At 39.1% G+C, this 15,018-nt stretch overlaps 1 protein-coding gene across 1 annotated transcript in view; it reads left to right on the top strand.

Moving 5' to 3' along the window:
* The window catches only part of adra1a (adrenoceptor alpha 1A), a 41,002-nt gene extending 27,906 nt beyond the window's left edge, over positions 1-13,096 (top strand). The window contains exon 3 of the mRNA XM_002932966.5: positions 12,010-13,096. Coding sequence (XP_002933012.2) covers positions 12,010-12,524 — 515 coding nt within the window. The 3' untranslated portion in view covers positions 12,525-13,096. The remainder of the gene's footprint in view (positions 1-12,009) is intronic.
* Positions 13,097-15,018: the final 1,922 nt, after the last annotated feature.

Below are 15,018 nucleotides of genomic sequence, written 5' to 3'. Positions count from 1 at the left end.
CCCCTTCTTTTTTCATTTCTTTTTAGAGCCTTCATTGTATGTATGTATATCTTTATTTATAAAGCGCTACTTATGTACGCAGCGCTGTACAGTAGAATTCATTAATACAGACAGGGGGGTTAAAGATAATGGATAAATACAAAGTACAACAATAAATACAATGAATACAAAGTGCAGCAACACTTTCCTAACCACATTCTGCAAACCACACACAGATTTATATATTTTCAACTGATTACAGTTTAGTAAGCAGCCACCCTCATCTAAATATTTAAACCAAATCATTTTTTTTTGTTTGTTTTAATAAATCTTAAATAAACGTGTCACTTAGCTTAGAGTTATTTTGCTGTTTTAGAGTCATTCAAACAGCATTTACAACCTGTACCCACTCAAAAGGCCCAATTTACAAAGTGTAGGGCAGGGTGCAAAGTAAGGTTGCGACCAGTCCAGTTTTTTACCTGAACAGCCCAGTTTTCAAAAGGGCTATCCAGGTAAAAACTGCCTGTGCCGAATTCGAAAAATGGATATCTAGGACTGTAAAGTGAATGATGCAGTGATCAGCCAATTACTTATTGCCGTGTCATGGCCCTACCCCTGACTTTACCAACCCTGCCACCCCGACATAAAGCCATTCAGACCCACAAGTTAGGTAGTAAACTGGCTATGGCAGGCAGTTTGTGCAGAATAGCCTTGCCCCTTCCAGCACTTCTCTCTGCCCCTCACTGTGGAGTTTTATTCTTTCATTATTTATTATTTAGTCATTTTATTATTTATTTAGTCACAAAGTGCAGCAGTTTCTATACCACAAGTCCAAATCTGTGCTCCTTCACTTCCGGCAAAGGCATGGTTAAATGAGGCCAAAGAAATGGATGCTGGATACATAAAAGATACATAATAAATATAAAGTAGTATAGTCCATTGGCAGGTAAATAGGGAAATCCACAATCAATGGACATGATTATTAAACTGCTTTCCTGATCACTTTGCCCTACTGTTTATCATGAGCCTGTACATTATATAATAGCCATATGTGAGGCTGTGACTCACTGTAGTAAAGACTCTGTCTTTTACTATCTATTTGCTTTTTCATGCATCATGTACTACCCTGATACCCAGACCATCATCAGAAACCTAGCTGGCTCTTGGGACAGATACCAAGCCCCTGGGGATCCACAGCACCATTGCATTCTCTTTTACCCTCCTAGAAATGTCCTGCTGGTATCAGCCCCTTTACCCTGCCCAGCAGCAAGCTTTATAGGGTGATAAAGAAGAGTACTGTAGAAATACCAGGACATATTTTACAAAAAGGAAATATTTAAAGCTCACAGAGAGCTGTCACAATTTAAGACAACAAGTTAAGCCTCTGCCTTAAAGTCTGGATAGAGCAACAGTCACCTCAAGAAAATGTGCGTTAGTTAGTGTTTCTATAAACCGTGTCTGTTACTCTTAAGTGAAGGTGTTTGAGATTTTATCACATTTGTCTTTATCAACTGTAAATTTTGGCACAAAGTACATTGTAGTCTTAGCAGATCTAATGTGCGAAAAGCCTTTGCCTTAACATGCAAAAGCCTTTTACAGCCGAGCTCTGCGAGGAGGATTTCTCATCTCTTCCTATCGTAGCTAGGAGGCTGTCCTGTTGATGCAGAAATCAGAAAATGACAACCCAAAGCTGATGTTGCTGATATATAGTACAATTAGTTATTCCAGTAACACAATGGCTGTTTCAAGTTGTATGGGGCAATTTTGTTGTTAAGGTTCTGTACTGTGGTTTTTAAAAAATCTCATCTGAAATACATATAGTCTAGTCTAAAACACTGCAGCAGAGGAGCCACTGATTTATTAGCTAAAACTGGCTAGCCTGGGGTGACAGTGAAGGAAATGGGATAGGAAAGTGTAGTAGGTTGTGTTACATGTGTGCAATGTAAATAAAGGACATACAATAGCAGTTTTGTATATAATGCCAGGTTAGACTTGTAGCACATCTTTAGGTGTTGGTAGTAGTAAGAGTGTGGGTTGTGTGCAAAGCACATAGGGCACCATGAACTAGCACACTGGGGAACTCTGGTGTGTATCAGCCAGTCGAGGAACATACGCTGCCAAGTAACAGCTTTGGCAAATGACCAGGACCACAGTTGTCTCTTGCTAACAAATGAACTTCTGTATTGAACCCCAGGCAATTTAACTTCTGGTGAAATTAATAATTTGTCAGAAACACACACAGGAAGCAACAATAGAGAACAACTTCCTGAGCACAGTACAACATTCAGGATTGCACAGGTGATTCCACGGTGGTGTTTTGCTCCCTGGCACACTACCTGCCCTGAGCTCACCCACGTATGTCGCTGAACTGACGGCCTGAATACTGTGGGGTCCTAACCCCTCTAACGTCCTCGATGGAGCAAAGGGCTGCTAAACTACCTCTCCCTGAGTCTGCCTTTTGCTCCTGGAGTGACTATTACATCAACTAACTCAGAACTAACTTTTCCTTACTAATCCCTAAACCTGTAACCTCTTCCCAGTGAGGGGAGGTCCCAGGAAAGACCCTGGACAAGTGTGTGCTATTCCTTTTTTACTAGAACATCTGCCATCTACCGAGAATTTCTGAAACTACAAGGAAGTGTACTGAACCACACAATGTAGGACCACCTAGTTGTCCAGACTAACAGGAACTGCCTGAACAATGGGCACACATTTCTGGATCACTACAGACCTATGCAACCAAGGGGATTCCAATGGGATCCACTTCTAACATCAGCCTCCTATAACTCCCCTACATCCGTGGGCCTAAATTATTATGTAAAATATTTTTTTTTCCACCTTGTAAAGCAATCATTTTTGGACAAACATGTAAAAAATTGTTTTACTAAGCCTCAAATGAAGGAAAAAGTATGCTTTGTATTCTAAATCCAGAACTGGCCATTATAAGTCAGTGTTACTAAAATGCTTAAATGATTCAATAAAATGTTGTATTTACAATATAATACTCCTGTTCCATTTACTCAGTGAGAATGGACTCCTACAGAGCCATGGCAGCTACAGGATATTTGTTTTATAAATAGGTACATTATTTTTCACATGTCAGATAGGAGCATATTTCTCACGCAGAGCTCCTCTATTTTGCTATTCCTTTTGCCTGAAGAAATATGACTGAAGATGCGTGTTTTAGAATATTACTGCTTAAACTCTTTGCAATAACTGTTGGTATATTCAAATATCAGCAGCTGCAGGCATGAATATATTACTGTACTATATAAATGCGTATATTGGAATACACAAACGTAGCAAACATTCATTATAACCTGCATGTCATGTGTGACAGCTACATTTGAAGAAAAAGAAATGACAGCTAACTCTAGAGGTTTTGCCTCTTTGTATCAACTTAGTAATAAGGGATTCAGCAGCAGTTGTACTCAACCCACACCTAACCCGCCCACTTCCAGCCCAAACCCTACCCGACCCGACTAGTCCCCTGTATTTATAGACCGGTGCCCGACCTGCCCACCTCCCCGGACGTGCCTAGAAATAAGAGAGCTGGAACCGGAGAGCCGGCAGTCTAAGGTTGCAGGGGGGGAAAGCAAGTAGAAGTGCTTGACCTAAACCTGCCTACGACCTGAAAATGTTTTCAGAGGTAAGCCCAAATCCGCCCAACTCGCGGGTACTGGACCGGCCCGCACATCGCCAACTCCCACCGACTGACTTCCACACTGCCTGGGCCCCTAACTACTGCCCCTTCTACCCACTGACTGTACCTCTTGCAAGCTGACTGCCACACCACCCACTAGGCAGCACACTAACTGCCATACCCATGCCTTCAGCCTACTGCTTTATGTGCTCACAAAACTCTTTGGTGACTTCTGATGTCTTTATAAATGACAATGCATTACCCACTATATATTTGCATTACAATGCATTACCCACTATATATTTCACAAAAGGGAATACATTAATCTCTCTCTATGTATATATATATAATAGTATCGGACAAAATGTCTGTACTTTATAGACAATAGGAGGTTTGTTGGCGGCTCCATTAAACTCTGTATGAGCACCCACGGCCTGGCAGTTACAGAACAATCTGTGAAGGTGTTTAGAATCACAAAAGGACTCAGACAAGAGCATGGGAGGTGCTTTTCACTAAACTCCTTTATGTTCAAATCAAAGGCCTCAGAACGAAATTATTTTACAGTTCCTCTTCAACTTATTCAATTTGAATCTCATTTTGTTTTAAAGATTCAGAAGCTGCTACACTACTTCCCTCCCATACCCTCTTATCTCCCAGTCCCCAGAAAAACATAGAATGAATTTTATAAGGACTTGTGGCTCATTTGAAAAGCTGTGAGATTCCTCTGCAGGTTATTGCATCAAAATGTCAAAGAAATTGAAAGTCTGTTATAGGGAAAACAATGCTAAATAATCCTGTTTGTCTGTCATACGCCCTGACAATATAAGAAATAAAATACGGTTGCAGGTATTTAGCAAATACTGTAGCTTAAGCTAGTAGGAGTAATAAATATATACCCAAAGGGGATCTGGTGCTGATTGTCTTTTCATCATTTTTATATCCAATTATATTTATTTTAATAATCATTTTAGTGTGCATTTATTTTCTGTTTCCTTTTACATATATGTGCCACCATGACGCGTGCGCAGTATACTTCATCGTGAAATTTGGCATAACCCGTAAATGATGTTTTTAGCTCAAGCATAGCATATACAGGTATAGGACCCATTATCCAGAATACTCAGGGCCGAGGGTATTCCGGATAAGGGGTCTTTCCATAATTTGGATCTCCATACCTTAAGTCTACTAAAAAATCAATAAAACATTAATTAAACTCAATAGGATTATTTTAATAAGGATTATTTATATCTTAGTTGGGATCAATTACAAGATGCTGTTTTATTATTACAGAGAAAAGGGAAATCAGTTTTAAAATTCTGAATTATTTGATTAAAATGGAGTCTATGGGAGACGCGCTTTCCGTAATTCAGAGCTTTCTGGATAATGGGTTTCCGGATAAGGGATCCCATACCTGTAGTCCAGCAGCAATGGATGAATTATGTTTTAACAAGCAGTGTTTAGCTTGTCCTTTATGAAAGTACCTATGGTATTGCTTAGTCAGATACTGTCATCAGAATAAACAGTATTTACCTTTGCCTCAAAACAATTATTCATTATTAAGTAAAACTGTGTAGTAGTTTTGGAAATAGCTACTTTCTTTTATTACTGCTAATTGTTTTCTTTTTGGCAAGCTCCCAAAGTCCTGTCTTCTAGATATACTCGCAGCATCAGAGCCACTGTCCTGCAAGACAAAGCAGCATCCATTACCCTTTCCCTTGAATGGCTCATTATCATATGTTGTGGATGCACTGACCCTCTAATGGCATAGACAGAGCAAAGATCTATTAAAGCTTGTGTAAAATAGTAAAGGAGGCCCAAGAAAAGAAATGTTTCAGTGGTTTAAAGTTTAGTTGTAAATGTTATTGCAAATGGACGCAGTATTTCTGCACTGCTGGTTCTGTCTGAAACTGAAGTCAGCATTCCTCCAACCAGTACTCTGTTTCCCACAATGCCTTGCAAACTTCCTCACATGCCTGGCATCTGCTACTTTGTTTTTTGCTCCATTATTATTAGCCAGAACCAGCCCTGCAGAGAATGGAAAGGGACTAATGCTGCTCTCAGTTGCAATTACAAACGACTGTAAAACTACTGATAATTTGTAATTAACGTATATTTGAAAGTTGCTTAAAATGATGTTGATGTGGCTTGTTAGAAAGGGATTTGGCTACTGTGGCACAGCTGTTTGATCACTCTGGTGCCAAATCATAACAAGGTTTCCATATTTGCCAATGCAAGTTCAGTTCCACGTGCGGCACCAGTTTTGGAGGCAAATGTACTGTAACTGTGTCTGCAATTCAAAAAAATCGCTGCAAAAACACACAATCTCAGATTGTTACGAACTTAAAGTTTTGAGATTTGACAATTGAAATAAAAAATTTTCAGCATGTAAAACCTTTCAAGAAATCAATGGGAGGAAGTATTTTTACCATTCAAGCTGTTTTTATTGGATAGTGTCACTTCCAGCGCACCAATGCACAGAGAGCCAATAAAGGGATTCACTGGGCGCACCTCCTCAATGCAGGCCCCCTTGCACCTTGCTCTCAGTTGGGTCTAATTTACTTACACGTTTTAATTGTGCCAATGCAGTAGCAGCCAATCAGACCTTTTCTTTCATTCCTGTAAAGGGGCAGGACATACCTAAAAACACCTTTTGCAAAACAGAAGAGCACAATAAATAGAAATGAAAATGCATTCTGCCGAATCGATTCTTTACACTTAACATCCTTATCTGCCTCTGAACAAATACACCCCCTTTTCCTTATCTACAGCTTTTAGCAGCACATTATCAGAGGGCTTCCTAGAAGATCGGTAATTAGTTTTATCAGATCCTCCTCCGTTTATCAGAACCAGGATGTGCTAACTGACTATTTTTCTTCTTTAGTGCCAGAAATAACAGAAACCAAAGAAAGTTTTTAATTAAATCTATAGACAAAACATATGTTCATCACAAGCCCTATTCATTTATCTCATGTTTAAAAGGGGTGTATACTGCGTCTTTAACTTGTAGTACACTGAACAAACTGAATGGCTTATTGGTTGTTATTGGCAACTCATTGTGGCCCTTATTTTATTAAATCAGCCCCAATAACATGTAATGTTGTATAGAGCATGTATAGGTGCAGATATCTTTGTGCATGATGATTAAACCCAAGCAAATAGCTCAAGTATTTCCACTTGTGGTCATAAATGAGTTCTCTAATCTCTGTATATATATATATTTATATATTGCAATTTTTGTTCTCTGTTCTCCCCATCTGTACTATTAATATACTAAAGCTTGCACAGTGCTGCATATACAAATAGCGCTATATCAATATTGACTGAGCACTGGCTGTAATGTCTTTCTTGTGATGTTTTGTCTATACATAAGGAGATGCACCTGGCAAGCCTTAGGCACAGGCACTGCCCAAGCACCTTGGAAGCTAAGCGGCCAATCATTTCCTACAATTCAGTCATATCTAGGCAGAATTTTAAGGCTTTCTCCACAAAAGAATGTTTTTCATAATCAAAGAAAACATGATTAAAGGAGAATGAAAGGCTGGGGAATGCCAAAATGTTAGGCACCCAGTGATGTATTTATTTACCTGATACCCCAGGCTGGTGCTCCTGTTAGCAAAAAAACTGAGAAAGAGTTGTACAGGCTGGGACCTGTTATCCAGAATCCTCAGGACCTGGGATTTTACTGATAAGGGATCTTTACATAATTTGAATACAGGTATGGGATCCCTTATACAGAAACCCATTATCCTGCAAATTCCGAATTACAGAAAGGCCGTCTCCCATAGACTCCATTATAAGGAAATAATTCTAATTTTTAAAAATAATTTCCCTTTTCTCTGTAATAATAAAACAGTACCTTGTACTTGATCCCAACTAAGATATAATCCTTATTGGAGGTAAACCAATCCTATTTGGGTTATTCAATATTTTAATGATTTTTAGCAGACTTAAGTTATGGAGATCCAAATTACGGAAAGATCCCTTATCCGTAAAACCCCAGGTCCCGAGCATTCTGGATAACAGGTCCCATACCTGTACTAAAAAATCATTTAAACATTAAATAAAGCCATTAGGATCATTTTGCCACGAATAAGAATGAATTATATCTTGGGATCAAGTACAAGATACAGTTTTTTTATTACAAAAAAAAAATTATTTGATTAAAATGCAGTCTATGGGAGATGGCGTATCCTTAATTCGGAACTTTCTGGATAATGGATCCTATACTTGTATACAAGCCCCCTTCTGTATGGAGTCTGGGTCGCTGTTTTATAGCTTGCTTTATATATGCTTGCTTTAATGTGTTATTGTATGTGTGTGTGTAGCTTGTATTTATATACTTAGGTACAACATTGCAATAATAAATGTGGTGTAACCCTTATCCTTTATCAGTAGTACTATGAGCCCTATTACCTACTGCTGGGGCTGACAGCCCCTTATTGCATCACTTTCCTATCCAGCTTCTTTATGTTAATGCACATCCCTACTATAGGTCTTTTTGTCCCAAAATGGCAGCAGGAACGAAGGTTTCCCTTCTGTTCTATCACATGCTTTTATATTATTTATTACCAAGTCATTGGGTTTTACTATGTGGCGCTATTTCTGGCTTAATCCAATATAAATAAATAAAAGTTCACTTGACAGAACTGTCCATAAACCACTATGATACTATACAGACATAGCCTGCTCTGTATGTATCCTCCACCAATAAATCTGTGTGTTTAGTGATCTTGCCTGATATTTCATAATTAGGAACTTCTAGAATTCTCGGCTCCTTTCCATTCTCCGGAGTGACTTAAAATGAAGTGTAGGAAGAAACTGAAGTTGAACAAATATAAGCAGACACACTGCAAACAGTGTAAAATATTAATAGCGTATTGGTGCAGCTGCACAATAATATTAACCAGTGAATAGTCAGCTTATTCATATGTGCGAATGTTGAGCACATGGTATATTTCACAGCTAGATTGCCTGACTCTTACTCCCCAGCATCAGTCAGTGCCTTCCATTTGCTTATGTGAGAACTCGCTAGGCATCAGCGCCGGGGGTAGGACATCCATCCTGCTGCCTTTGCAGTTACTAATGAAGTTACTAATGAAGTTACTGTGTGGGTACTGGGATTTGTAGACCTGCACGGGGGGAAGAAAAATCTGTTTCTTAGATCAGGGCTGTCAGCAACATTTTTTATGGATCCCAGTAGGACGCCATATACTTTTTTAAACAGTGAGATCATTTTATTTTAATCCAACCCATAAAAATGTGGCATTTTGGATATCTGACCCCTCCATGGAACAGTTATAGGGCACAGTGTGAGATGGGGAAGAAATTCTCAGCTTTAAAACTTTAAAGAGCCCCACACAACACAGTAACCCCTAATATACCTATCACTGTAATCTGCTCCTTCAAAAAGTATATGTAAATGCCATTTTTATATGCTGAAATCCAACTGCAAAACAGTTCTTCTCTTTCTGCATTATTAGAAATTCTGGCCGGGGAGGAGGGACTAAAACATTGATGTTACAAATTGTAACAACTTCTCCACTGCTTACATACAGCATGCAGGAACTACATAATGCATTGCACTGTGATGTTCCTTTCTTTATTGACATCACGTGTGCAGGGAATTGTGGGATTGGGAGGATGCAGGCTGAAGGCAGGCCGAGGGGAGTCAACTACTGTTACATTTTATTTGAGTCTCAAAGTAGTCAGCCGGATCAGCAGGGGAACAGGGAGTCAGGCTTAGGGAACTGTTCCAACCATATTATTACATTAAAAACCATGAAAAGGCTGCAGAAAAGGCCGCAAAATTTTTTTTGGTAGCAAATGCTTCCTTTTATATTTATATCCTTTTATATTTATCATATGGTCCTATTAAAAAACATAAATGGCATTTGTCCCCTGTTTATCTATATGAAGCCATTGTATTCTACAAAGCAAGGTATGTAAGTAAACTGTATTAGTGTTTCAGAAGCAAATGCAGACTTTTCACCAGCGAAGGGTAACAGCACGTATTTAAATTCATATAAAACCCTTTTATTTAATATATAGACAGCCTGCCTTGGGGTTGGGGGGAGTGATAACAGAAGGCCTGCAGCAGGAAACTGTATATTACAAATATAATATATTAGATTGTAAGTTGAGTGAACCTGCAAATAGGTTTTATCAATGCCCCCGATCTTAAGAATAATGAAAAACCCTCAGAAGATTGTTTGGAAAGAGTCACATTTAATATGGATCATTGCTATGCGCAAAACTGAAATCAATTGCCGTATCAATTCCAATGGATTGATTCTGTGCTCCATAGTGATTTGAATGTCAGGCTGATTTTGTAGACTTATTTGCAGTTTTGATTTGGGATGATAGATTTGCCGTTCAAAACCCACTTGTTTCTTCTTTTATCATTTCTGTAAAAGAAACTTCTGTATAAATATTACTGCGCGTATGAGTTATAGTTGAGCAGATGGGGAAAGTTGGAGCAAACCTAGTGCAAAGTGATTTATTCTTATGTAGAAATCAACTGCCATAAGAATTTCTGGCTCAGCATTACAATGAGCCCATTTATAGATCTCACCCTAAGTGTTTAACCTCTTATTACAGATCTGAGAATACAAGCACCCAGTGTGAGCCAAAAGGATTATATATCCGCTGGGGAACACTTAGTTCAAGCCATTGAGAGATAATCAAAACACCCTGGCCTCATTTATTAAGTAGGCAGACAACTCTAGGGTTTTTCTCCAAAGCCAGAATCACATATAAACTCCATCTGTCTCATCAGCGGGTTAAACACAATAGCAAGAATGTGAATCCCCAGAAAAACTCTCACAACTTAATTTAGTATGAATTCTTGGTTGGAGGGCTTCACAAGAAAATGTTTCAGCCCCCCCTCTCCATTTCCCAGACCTTAGATGAGATGATTTGATTTATATATTGTATACTAAAATTGCAATAGCACAGTTTATCTTGTTTAGTCTAAGGCAGTGGTTGTTTGAGTTTTCAGTTTAAGCCCCCCTTGGTGGTCCAGTGCTCAGTCAGGGCCCCCCTAGGCTCATAAGAAGGAAAATATTGGTGAATCAGCCAGGAATATCTAGGGGAGCAAATACATATTCACCCCAAATCTGATCCTAACTGACCTTCGAGCTGGGCTTTCTTGGAGAGCAGATCCATATTGCCTCTAATATGAACTGGCCTTCAAACATAATCCCTGCCCAGCTAGCGACCATTCCTCAATATGTGAACCATTGGTCCAAGGTCACCCCAGAAGATCTGACTCTACAGTAGGAGTGATAGTAAAGAGAGATACGTTCAGAAGGAAAACAGAGAACTGTCCTGATGTTGCTCTACCTAGGAAAGTAATTAGAAATATAATCTGAGGTCTCTGATCTCTTTTCTGAGCCAAGCAACATCAGAACAGTTCTCTGTTTTCCTTTGGAACATATATTTCTCCTGTCTCTCTGACCACAGGAACTGACAAGCATATTACAAAATTCATTACATTATTAGCAGTTAATAAACATCTTAAAGGAGACATATAGCATAAGTGAGACCCCCACCTGTCTTGTAGGCAATAATTAAGACCCCTTAACTGGAAAACCCCAGGTCCCAAGCATTCTGGATAAGAGGTCCCTTACCTGTGTAATGCAGACAGTGATATAATGAGACTATTTGCAATTTATGTTAATTTCTTTTTTTTTTTTGTTCAGCAGCCCCCAATCAGGAATTTCAGCAGCTAACTGGTTGCTACGGTCCAATTTACCCTAACAACCATGCAGTGGTTTTTTAATGACAAGATGAATAGGAGCAGGCCCTGAATAGAAATAAAAAGCAGCAATAACAATACTATTGTAGCCTCACAGAGTCAACCTATTTTAGCTGCCAAGATCCCCATTTTAAAGGTGGAAAGAGAAAGAAAAGTGAATAATTAAAAACCTATAAAGAATAAAAAATGAAAGCTAAGTATAGATCTTTGGTAAAAAAGAAAAGCAGGGGACAGACTCCTGTTACAATTCAGGATATAAACCATGTAAAACTGCTAATATTGTGTAAAAGTTAAAGAATAAAATTGAAATATCAACATTCTGAGTAATTTCCCGCTAAATTGCTTGGGTGGGCTTAATATAAAATATAGGAGATTAGCAGATAATATGGAAATGAGACAACTGGTACAGGCAGATGTGTTTTGTAATTTCCCCTTTACATCATGGTATTAGCCCTTATATGAAACAGGCAATAGCTGCTTCCCAATATTATGCATATCCATGAATCCCCAGCCACTTATTAGAAGGTTGATAGTTTGACTATAAACTCAGAGCTATATTTAGCAGCTACAATCAGATGTATGAACTATTGTGTTTAGTAATGCTAATGCTTTCCTTTTTTTTTTTTAACAGGATCCATTTATCCTCCGGCCAACTCGTCGGATACTATTTTCAAGATTACATTTTGGCTGGGTTATTTTAACAGCTGCATCAACCCAGTGATCTATCCTTGTTCCAGCCCCGAGTTCCGGAAGGCCTTCCAAAACATACTCCATGCTCGGTGCTCGCACAGGAGGCAGGCTGCCAGCAAGTACTCCTCTGGTTTCCTCCTAAACAGCCCAGTGCACCGGAGTTCAGAGGAAAACAAAAATGTGGTGAGAATTCCCGTGGGCTCGGGGGAGATGTTTTACAGGATCTCCAAGTCTGATGAGGGTTGTGAATGGAAATATTTTACCCCCCTGCCCAGCCCGGCCACGCCATACGGCACTCCAAGAGATTTTGCCAACTGTTCCTCTGCCAGAGTGAGCAGTAAGTCTTTTCTGAGAACCTGCTGTTGTGTTGGCACCCAACAGACTCGCTCTTGCCATGACGTGCCCACCATCAAGATACATACCATCTCTGTGAGCGAGAACGGTGAAGCCGTTTGAGCACGGAACAATATTAAGGCATGGAATTATTCTAGGGCATTTCTAATACTGGTACTTGTGCAGTACGTGTGTGAGGGATAAAAGAAAGCGTGTGCCGCACACAGGAGACGGATCAGTTCCAGTCTAAAGCTGGTTACATTCCATTTTGGTCTTTTATAAACCTCAACCTCCCCAAGTGGCTCAGAATAACACGTCTGTGTGTGACCAGCTCTGGCCATTTTAACTATGCTGCTATCATTCCATCCACCTCGCCCCCGGCTGCACAATAACTTACGTTCAAGGAGCTGACGGTGCTATGTGCATGGGAAATGTGGTGTGTGTCTTTAAATAAGGCGTCCAACTGCAAACCAACAACAGTTCATTCAGTGATTATAGTGTGTCCAGTTTTGTATGTACATACCATCACTTCATCAGTGGGTATCAGCAGTGTCCAGTACAGTCAGGTGGGACAGGCTCACAGGGCGACTTGCATGCCGGCAAAACCTCCAAAGTGCACTCACCCACCTTAAAAATTCACTCTGTAAAACAGGTCTGTGCTTCTTTCTACATTAAAACAGAGAGGATTTGGCTAATTCTGGCTAAAGTCTTTTGTTCCCGTTTGTACTTCACGACCGCAACGTTGGCATTGTTATTGCTGCAAGTGACCTATATGAGAATGTGCTTTAAGATATGCAAGAACATCAGTAGTGCATAAGGAGTTTTTTAACTTTTAGTATGTTATAGAAAGCCCTGTTTCTAGCAACTTTGCAGTTGGTTTATACTATTTATTTTTTTGTAGTTTTTGAATTATTTGCCTTCCTCTTCTAGCTTTTAAATGGGTGCCATTGCCCCTGGCAACCAAAACTATGTGAGGCTATTGATGCTTTTTAGTACTTAGTTGCTAGGGTAAATAAGACTCTAGCAACCAGATAGCTGCTGAAATACCAAACTGGAGAGCAGGTGAATGAAAAGGCAAGCTAGATGAAGATCAACTGCAAACAACCCATTTTAGGAGTAGTGCTCCTCACATTTCACTTTTGTATGATGTAGAAAGCAGCATATAATACTATAATAATAGTGGGAGGCAAGAAAGACGCAGAAAGTGAGGCTATTTATCCTAAAACCAAGGAATAAAAAATGAAGAGCCAATAAAAAGAAAAGGTCTGTCCATAACATACTAAAATTGTATTCAGAGGTGAACTTGCCCTTTACGTTCAGTCACAACATCAAATGTCCAATTGATTTTTATATATTTTTTTGGCAAACTGTTTTTTCTCAGTGTTCAATTTTAAATATGTGGTTTAAAGGGATTTTTATGGTATCCTTTTTATTTACACTGTTTACAAAAATGACATAGCTAAATGTCACTGTTTACATAGCAAATAATTCACTTTACCATTTAAAATCTTATTCTTGAACTAACAAATGTATTTTTTTAGCTGTAATATTAGTGTGTAGGCGCTATCTCAGTGCATTGTGCCTGAGTCTGAGCTTTCAGAAGGAGCCAGCGCTACACATTAGAATTCATTTCAAATAAGCTATTGTTTCTCCTGCTCGGTATACTTTCAATAGGACCCAAGTCGCACAATAGCAAAACAGGGTTTCTCCTGGTTGGGTGCCATTCTCATGTCTACCACTAGGTGGTGTATGTGCAATGCAAACTATTCTCGATTTTTTGTGTTTCATCTCTTTAATACTGAAATCTTCTCCAGCCTTTAGGAAACCTGCTTTTTGGAAGGGCAAGGGGGCTGGGGTGTCAGAAATCATTGCTTCTCACCATATTTAATATATTTGGGGCTAAAGTTCCCACTGCTTCTCACTTTATATAATGTATTTGTGGTGCCACTACCCTCTGTCTCTCACTGCAGTCCATGTATTGTTATTTACACATGCATACTGTGTGTGTGCATATATATATACATTTCTTTTGCTGGACAAGCTAATTGAGGCTAATGGCACATGGGGCAGTTTTTCTACAGTGTATTTACGCTGGCAAAGAAATGTCTGAAGCCACCCTAAATTATTGTGGAGCAGTATAAGCAGTTTTGCCTGTTTACCACTCTCTAAAATTCAAGACAGTGCTATAAGCCCATGGAGGCACTATCAGTCCAGGCAGCTGAATCCCTCAGCTGGGAGCTGCTTTCTAGTTACCTTCTCATTGTTCTGCTGGTCGGCTGCTGGGGCACCCTGGGAAATGAAGAATATGGCTAGTCCCATGTGAAATTTCAAAATTAAATATATATTAAATATATATTTGCTTTTAAAAAACAGATTACAATGCAGGATTCTGCTGGAGAAGCTCTATTAACTGATGCCTTTTGAAAAAAATAGGTTTTCCCATTACAGTATTCCTTTAACCATAAGGTCTTGTAAAATGTATTATTATTATTTTTAGCATTTAATAAAGGGTCACTCAACCTTCATTTTTTTTTTCTTTTTAATTTTTCTCTTTGTCTAATGGAAATATGGAGAGATGGATCTCCCCACTAGCTTCAGTGAATGTGTTATTGATTTA

The sequence above is a fragment of the Xenopus tropicalis genome, chromosome 3, assembly GCF_000004195.4.
Source record: "Xenopus tropicalis strain Nigerian chromosome 3, UCB_Xtro_10.0, whole genome shotgun sequence".
NCBI classification, from domain to species: Eukaryota; Metazoa; Chordata; class Amphibia; order Anura; family Pipidae; genus Xenopus; species Xenopus tropicalis.
This window is presented reverse-complemented; position numbering and strand designations above follow the sequence as displayed.